The sequence below is a fragment of the Paroedura picta genome, chromosome 3, assembly GCF_049243985.1.
Source record: "Paroedura picta isolate Pp20150507F chromosome 3, Ppicta_v3.0, whole genome shotgun sequence".
Classification (NCBI taxonomy): Eukaryota; Metazoa; Chordata; class Lepidosauria; order Squamata; family Gekkonidae; genus Paroedura; species Paroedura picta.
This window is the reverse complement of record NC_135371.1, coordinates 77,014,130-77,022,796: the sequence shown is the minus strand read 5'-3', so window position 1 is coordinate 77,022,796 and position 8,667 is coordinate 77,014,130. Positions and strand designations below refer to the sequence as shown.

Here is an 8,667-nt window from a genome sequence, read left to right as displayed (position 1 = left end):
CCTTGCCGCGCCCCCTGTCTCCAGGCCAGCAGCCTGGAAAGATATCACAGCATAAAGCTTAACATAGATACCTATTCAATATTCTGTCAGTAAAAAGGTAAATTGAATGCTAAGCATCATTTGGAAATGGACTGAAATAGAACAGTAAGTATCAGACCTCTATTATGAAACTGCATGGTATAGAGATTAGGGCAGTAAAGATGTCCCAGAGATAGCGGGTGGACAATATAGCAGTTAACTGGAAGCACCACATTTATACCACATTTATAGAATAATATTTATTCTAATTTTATGATACGGTGTAGATTTCACAAATATCTTACATATTCAAAACATAATTTCCTAGAAAAAGAATCTGCTTAAAATAACTATTTAAAGATAGAGAGGGATTTCTTGTCCTGATGTATAAAATTGAACACATTTTGTATGAATTAGCAAGGCTTTTTTTTTTTTGGGATTACAGAATAAGTCAGTAAAAATATTTTGCAATGAGACTTTAAATGAATATTCTGGATGATGGAACAATTGATAAAATTATGATGAGCTCATCCTGATGAAGACAGTGGGGCATTCTCTCAGGCACTTGCAAGTTGCCATCTGACTCCATTCAAACTTTTAACCCTGCTTTTGAAGTAGAAATGCGTGTCCCCAGAAAAATATATTAACACACGCACACACACACTAAAAATCAAAACAGAACCATGCATTGGAAAGGGGTCACAGACCATAACAATCACTTGGTCATAAATAAAATACGAACATCCCCGTCCAGAAGAAAAATAATAGGATGTGGAGCACAAGGAAATGCAACATTCTCATGTAACTCTGCATTAGGAATGCAACTTTAGCAATTTTCTTGTTGATTTGTTTCATTAGCTTTCCAAGTCAGAGAAGAATGGGCATACTATTACATCACTCCCTGGAGATTTGGATGTATCCAAAAATCTATGAGTGCAAGGATCATGGATCTTTCCTATGTTCCCCTCCTCTCCCCTCTGTATTGCACCTGCCACACACACACTTGCCTGGGTTGTTATTAGCCTATGCAATTTCCACAGTCCAGGGAATCAAACTTCCCAGGCTAGGTAGAACCACAGGAAAGATCCATGGCTATTAGCGTCTTTTGCTGATAGATCACTGGATCCAGTCCTGTTTGTGCAATAGCTTCACATTGTACTGGCTAACATTTAACACTGGGGATCTACTCCAAATGTAAAAATGTAAAAGCTTGATATTTTACTCCAAGAATTCTTTCAGAGTCATTTTTCATCCATGCCATTGTCAAGAGCCACATTTCATCCATTACGTGTTAAATCTCTAGATTTAACAATCTCATTATCAGAAGGTTAACACTTGGTCACCAAAGTACAAACAACTAAAAATGGAATAACAGATAACCAGAACACTGACAAAACTCTTTGAACTTTGCTAAATTGTCTCTCACACTTTCTCATTAACTTACATGCCCTGATCAGGGCCACCCTGCACATTATCAATGGCTGCTGAAATACAAGACACCAAAGCTTTTGTCTTTTATTGCACATGCCTATCCCATTGCTGAATCAAGTGGGTAGAGTGGGATTCTGCTCAAATAGTGTCTGATTCATGTTACTGCTGTGTTAATTCTGCCTGGACCTGGATGTGAGAGAGCTGCAGAACTGGCAAGAGTAGCTGGAAGGCATCCTGGATGTATGAAGCGCTGTTGGAAGCCTATAAACAAAAAGAACAAGGATATTGAGCCTCCCTTTCCACATGGACTACTTTTTGTTAGTTAGAAGAAGGGTTGGTTTTTAATGCCCAGCTTTTCACTGCCCAAAGGAGTCTCAAAGCAGCTTACAATCACCTTCCTTCCCTCTCCCCACAACAGACACCAGTGAGGTAGGTGGGGCTGAGAGAGCTCTCAGAGAAACTGCTCTATCAGGATGGGGACTATCCCAGGGTTACTCAGCTGCCTGTAAGTGAAAGAGCTACTGGGAATCAAACCCAGCTTGTCAGGTTAGAAACTGCTGCTCTTAACTACTAAACCAAGCTGGCTCTTTAGAAGAGCTAGTATTTACTTTCCATCCCCCCCCCACCTCTTTCCTTATTCATCATTTGAATGAACACTGTGTTGTTGTTGTTGTTAGGTGCGAAGTCGTGTCCGACCCATCACGACCCCATGGACAATGATCCTCCAGGCCTTCCTGTCCTCTACCATTCCCCGGAGTCCATTTAAGTTTGCACCTACTGCTTCAGGGACTCCATCCAGCCACCTCATTCTCTGTCGTCCCCTTCTTCTTTTGCCCTCGATCGCTCTGTCTATCAGATCTAATTCCTTAAATCTATTTGTCACCTCTACTGTATATTCGTCGGGGATATTATTTAATTCATACCTGAGTGGCCTAGTGCTTTCCCCTACTTTCTTCAATTTAAGCCTAAATTTAAGCCTAAACACTATGTAGCAACTCATAATACAGGAAAATTGAGAAACCACTACAAAGCATGCTGAAGCTCCCAGCCCCATCTATTAAAAGCTGCACTGTTTTCCAACCCCTGTTCAGATGCTCTTAATTTTCTTCTACAATCCACAAGAGCTATGATCTTGCTAACTTTGGAAGGGGATCTGAAAATATTACCAAGGTCCCAAGGTTAAAGCTTTAAAGCACAACACAGGCCATCTAAAACCAGGGGTTCTCATCCTTTTCTTCACCGTGACCCCCAACTTCGGCGCCCAAGCCCAGTGGGGACCCAGGTGGAGGAGTTGCCAGCTAGAGCTGCACTTCTGCCAGCCCCCCCCCCCAGCTGTGGCCATGGGTGACTCTGCAGGAGGTGACTGGAGGTGGGTGAGGGCCCTGCCCGGGGGAGGGACAACTTTGGACCTGTGGGGGGGTGGGGGTCGCTTTCATGCCAATTCCAAAAGAGCTGAGCGAAGTATTTCGCCGCATTCCTCAGCAGGCACTGGTGCTGGCACTACCCTCTGGGCAGGCTGGGCAGCTGCAGAAGAAGCCAGTGGGGCGCTGAAAATGTGTGTGCGTGGGTGGCATGCATGCACATGCGCACAACAATCAAGGCAGCATGGAGGCAGCCATTACCATGGCTCTGCCACCTCCGCCCACCTCCACTACCATCCGCCTCCACATGCTGCCTGCCCGGGAAAGGGCCAGGTGATCCCAAATGGGGCCCTGAACCCAAGGTTGATAACCTCTGATCTAAACAAAGCAGTTATAAAGGGCCCCTAACATCCCACTCTTCACTACCCCACCAACAGACTGTGTTGTAATTAAATGTCAGGAGGAGGATGCATAGCACATCAAGTTTACTGAAGCTAGGAAGTTTTGGTCATGCCTGGATGGAAAACCTCCTGGGAATCTTGGGTATGCTGCCTGGAGTTCCATGATAGACTAAAGGCAGGATATTAACACAAGAAACTAAATGAAATACCCAATCTCACTAGGCACATCTATGTAGAATTCTCTTATCACATGCATTTATCAACCAATTACTTCAGATAAATGTATGACCAGGAGCAAGCACAAAGATCCACATTCCAACATTAATATTTGAAACTGACCTCTAAAAACACTCCGGTGATTAAAAGGTTAAGGACATCTCCCTTCTCTTCCACCTGAAAAGATTGACTATATTATTGCATTAAAAAAAATAAAGTATACCCCTCTTGAGAGGAAGCTAAAGTATGCTGTAAAACCTTAACTACAAGTACAACATTAGGTAGGTACGTAGGTAGGTAAGTAGGAAGGAGGTTGAGAACCAAATGTTTTCTCCTAGATTCCTCTTTGAAGAGGATTCATAAGATGCAATTCTGAGCTTTACAGAGAATAAAATGACAAGGAATCCCTAAGAGGCAGAATTCTTCATGAAGATGTCTGATGACTGTTTAGCCTGCAAAAGAAGTATCCTTCCTCATCCTTTCATATAGGGGGAGTTATGGCAGTGATTCCATTAGAACTGCTTGTTCACTGGCAGCATTCTAGAGGACTGGTACAACTCCTCTTCTGAAGGGGCTGCTTAAACTCACAGTATATTTGAATTTTGGACTGAATGACCATAGAATAAAGATTGAACACTTACAAATAAAAGATGGGCCAGTTACATATTTAAGGTCACTTCAGAACACTGTGGCAGCACTGCTCACCTGTTTTCACGCAACCAGCTTTTCAAACTTACCCCTGCCGCTGTTAAGCATGTAGCAAAGCCTTTTGACAGGGACACGAGTTCTTTACACAGCACAATGGTCATTCTAGGGAAAATGCATCGTAATTAAAGTGTAAGGAACATTGCCTCCTTTCATACTGTTCTTTTCAATAGTTGTTCACAAAATTAAAGGGGGGGGGGGAATTCCTTGCAAAAAGTTCTTTTTCAAAAAGAAATTAAGAGAGGGGTCTTGAATGAAACTGAAACAACGTCTGGCTGTTCTTACTGTGAGAAAGCTTTAGCTCGGTCTACGGCTAACACTCTTTGTTCCTGGCCACGTAGAACCAATGCGGCAGTTTTATGGAATACTTCAATGGAGTAGGCTGTCAATTCAGCCAGACTTCTGATTGCAGATGCATGAATGTCCTGCAGAAATGAGAAAATGACATTAGTCTATGAGTTTGAATGTTTATTTCTTCATCTAGAAAAAATTTAACTTGCCTCTTGAGATCTGCTCCAAGTAACAGCCAAAGCAAAAGCAATTCAATAATCAAATTATTCTATTTTTTTTAAATGCCACCAAATTGTGTCCTAATCCATTCCAGCACTTCCCCAATGCATTCCTGCAAAAATAATAGCCTGAAAGCTGCAGGCTGTGAACTCCCAAGTACAGACTACAGAAGCATATTTGCAAGCTAATTTCAGTAGAATTACCTCTACTGATTTTTTCTCCTCTTGTTCAGCATCCCCCAAGACCACTTGCTGGTCTTCTTCCTTTGGCCTTTCTTCTTGTGCACTTTGCATGTTGGGTCTGTGGGCTAATTCACGAGCAGAGCTTCTTGCCTGTCCAGGAAGAAACAGATGCCCATATGCACTTCACTTAACAAGGGAGAGATCGATCTGACATATAGGCAAGTGGAAAAAGCAGTCCCCCACACACAGTTTAGTGAAGAGAATTAGAATAAGAAAGCTGGAAACCTATTAAACGTTACATTGATAATCTGCTCTCCTAAATCTGGATTATTTCCTTCCCCCCCTCCTCTCGCTAGTTTCTGTTGTTGGCTGGGTTTGATTAAGAGACCCAATGTGGCAGGCTGTGGAAACATCTAGCTCTCCCCCCCCCCGCCCCCATCTCTTAAAGGGCCCAAGCTCTCTTCCTCCTCCATCTCCAGACCAGCCACGGACCTGATTATTAACTGCAGGGAATGGGGGGAGAGGTCTTTCATCATCAGTTGTGTGTGGCCACTGCTCTTCCCAAAATTTCTGGGTCTCCATGGCTGGCCTCATCTCACAACACCTGAATCAGGCTGGCTGGAGTGTTCTGGCTCTTTCTGTGGCCTTCTTTTGCTGATGGATCAGGCACGATGTTAAGACCCAAAGCTTTGGATCAATGACTCTCCCACAGCTGAGAAAGGCTCCCGAGCCTAAAACCTCAGCTGGGACTGATGTAACTTCATGGTACCTTTCTTCTTTTTAATTGAAAGAAACCTGTCTTTCTTACTCACATGAAACCCAAAGACCTTTCCTCTTCTAGGACTGTAAGTAGTTGAAGACCTTATTTTCTTCTTCTTCTAAGCAGAGCCATAGTGGATGTTCCTCCTGGAGCTGCAGGACTAACAAGACTGGTGGGTCAGCTGATCCAACCACAAGAAACTTGCAAGAAAGTCTGTTATTTTAGACTTTATTCTCATCAATACGGAAGAACCCGATAGATGAGGTGGAAGTAGTGGGCACACTGGGTACTAGCAACCATGTGATTTTGGAATTTTCAATTGTGGGAAACAGAAAACCATTACGTAGTCGGACGTATAGAATGGACTATAGGAAAACAGATTTTAACAGACTTAAAGGCATGTTGGGTTAAGTTCCATGGTCAGAAAGACTTAAAGAGATGGAAGTACAAGAGAGCTGGGAGTTTCTTAAAAGTGAAATGCTGAAGGCACAATCACAAACAATTCCCTTTAGAAGAAAAGATAGAAGGAGCTTAAGGAAGCCAAGGCGGCTCCATAAGCAGTTGTCAAATGATATGAGGAATAAAAAAGAATAATTTCTTCATAAACTGCCTAATTTTCTTTCGCCAATTATCTAATGAGATATTATCTGTGTTTTTCTGGTTAGTAGCAATTAACATCCTGGCAGCTACAATCAGAAAGTTCACCAATATTTTCTGCTTACATTGAGCATTTTCATTTAGGAAATGGTAGGAAGGCCAAGGATGAGTATAAACAAATAACCAATAAGTGTAGGGAGAGTGTTAGAAAAGCTAAAGGTTAATATGAGCTTAGGCTAGCAAGAAATGCTAAACATGGCAAAAAAGGGTTCTTTAGTTATATTACAAGTAAGAAAAAGAATAGGGATACCATAAGACCACGGCAAAGGACAGGAAAGTGAAATTATAACAGACTAGGGGCAAAGCCCGTTGTATCCGAGAATACAACGGGCACTAGAGCTTGGCAGTGGGAAGAGGAAGGGGAGGGCTTGTCCAGTCTGTAAAGGCATGGGGTTGAATGTGTGTCTTGTGTGGGGGGTTGTGGTGGTAAATGAGGGTATGGGTGTGGAGATATGGGTGTTAAGAACCTGTGGTGTGGAATGTTCGTTGATTGTGAGAGAGGACTGACCTTTGGGAATTGTGGCATAGTGGTTACAGATGAGCTTTCCAGAACCATGTCCTCAGATATGTGAAGGGAAAATCTGACTGGAGACTCTTCTTAGGGGAAGATTACATGGCAAGCAATTCTTCCCAGTTCTGCGTCATTTCCCTTCTTGTGTGAATTAGGCCACATTCACCGAAATGCCCCTCTGCCCTAATACACATGGGGTAGTCACAGTACACAGGTGTCCACCCTGTTCCTTCTTTTCCATTTTTTCACTGTTGGTAAAATGTTATGTGCCCAAATGCTTCTTTCATGGTTGCTCCTTAGAAGAACGGATTTTTGTACCCTATTGCTTACTACCCAAAGGAGTCTCAAAGCGGTTTACAAACACCTTTTCCATTCGTCTCTCCACAATAGTCAACCTGTGAGGTATGTGGGGTTGTGAGAGATCTGAGAGAACTGGGAATGGGTCGCAATGACCCAGCAGGCTTCAGGTGTCTCAAAGCATTTTCCAATCATCTTCCCTTTCTCTCCCCATAGCAGACTCTCCATGAGGGAGGTGGGGCAGGGAGCCTCACAGGGAAGCTGGCAACCCTAAGAGGAAGACTCTCTGTGCACAGCAGTCTTGACCTTAGTAATTTTGATTTTGAAGTCCCACCTCCAAACCTCCAGGAATATTTCCAACCCAGGGGTAGCCAACCTACAGGTGGGGCCTGGAGAGCTCCTGGAATTACAGCTCACCTGCAGAGTATAAAGATCAGCTCCCCAGGAAGAAAGGGCTACTTTGGACAGGGTTGTGGTAGAGAAGAAACATTTAAGGCCTCCCACACAGGTTGTTGTTGAATTGAAAGACTTGAGGCCTACTGCACAGGGCTGTGCAGATGAAACAGGAGCCAAAAGAGCCAGTTTCTTCTGCAGAATAACACTGTGCAGTGGCCTCAAATCTGCAGAGAGTTGCAAAGAAGAAAGACACATGGCTTGGCTGTGTCTAACCTCCGGGCAGAGCTGTATTTTAAGTGAGAAGGGGCTTTTCTGTGGCCTCCCTGTGAGGCAAATGTTTGGCAGAAGGGGAAAGTCCCCCCCCCCCAAAAAAGGAAGGCCCTCAGGCTCCCCTGCATTGCTCTCGGAAAGGCCTCCTTCCCTCAGTCAGGGGCTGTCAGAGGCTCCTTCGCAACATGCCTGAAGTGGGGGAGGGGGAGGGAGCGCACTCACCAGCTTCCTTGCCAGCTCTGTCAGGGTTCTGAGGCAATTTGCAGTTGGCCATGACAGTTAGGACAGCCTTGGGGCGAAAAGGGCTGGTGCAGCCTCTGTTCTCATCCCCCTTGGCAGCCCTGCTGACCTCCTCTCCCTGCAGTGGTCAGGAGCAGACTGGAAGCCAGACTGGGCTGGGTGAGTGGAATTTTGGTCTGTCCTGGTGAGGGGCCAATAGGAAGGCACTTTGCACGCCTCCCTATTGGCCACTTGGCCCTTGAGTAGCACTTGGAGGGGTGAATCAGGAGCCGCAATTCACCCCTCCGAGTTTTTATCATGGACAGAGCCTGCCCTAACTCCTCCCCAATAGCTCTTAGAGCTTTCTTTAACCACAAGAGCGGTTAAAGATGATGAAGCTGAACTGCTATTTCTCCTCAGTCTTCTTTTGTGAGGGAAAAAGTGCTCAATGTGGCAAAAATGTAACAAAACAGGGGGGATGGAAATGGTGGCCTAGGGGCAGTTCATAGAAACTTAGTTTCTTTAAATGAAACAAAGTATTCTGGGCCAGATGAATTGCATCCAAGAGGATTAAAAGAACTTGAAGATGTCATCTATGAACCTCTGTCCATTTTTTTGACACTTCTTGGAGAACAGGTGAGGTGCCAGATGATTGGAGGCAGGCAAATGTTGTCCCTTGCTGGATCAGGTGAATGCTGTCTAGTTTATCTATAGCTTTTGATAAGGTTCACAT

The 8,667-nt window shown here is 44.2% G+C and overlaps 1 protein-coding gene across 2 annotated transcripts in view; it reads right to left on the bottom strand.

Moving 5' to 3' along the window:
• Positions 1 to 252: 252 nt before the first annotated feature.
• FAM114A2 (family with sequence similarity 114 member A2) overlaps positions 253 to 8,667 on the bottom strand; it is a 53,589-nt gene continuing 45,174 nt past the window's right edge. For both annotated transcript variants that reach the window (XM_077326480.1, XM_077326481.1), the window contains exons 10-14: positions 4,846 to 4,974; positions 4,418 to 4,557; positions 4,165 to 4,237; positions 3,551 to 3,604; positions 253 to 1,710 (exon numbers count right to left, since the gene is read on the bottom strand). In XM_077326480.1, the coding sequence (XP_077182595.1) occupies positions 1,609 to 1,710; positions 3,551 to 3,604; positions 4,165 to 4,237; positions 4,418 to 4,557; positions 4,846 to 4,974 (498 nt within the window). In that variant the 3' untranslated portion in view covers positions 253 to 1,608. The remainder of the gene's footprint in view (positions 1,711 to 3,550; positions 3,605 to 4,164; positions 4,238 to 4,417; positions 4,558 to 4,845; positions 4,975 to 8,667) is intronic.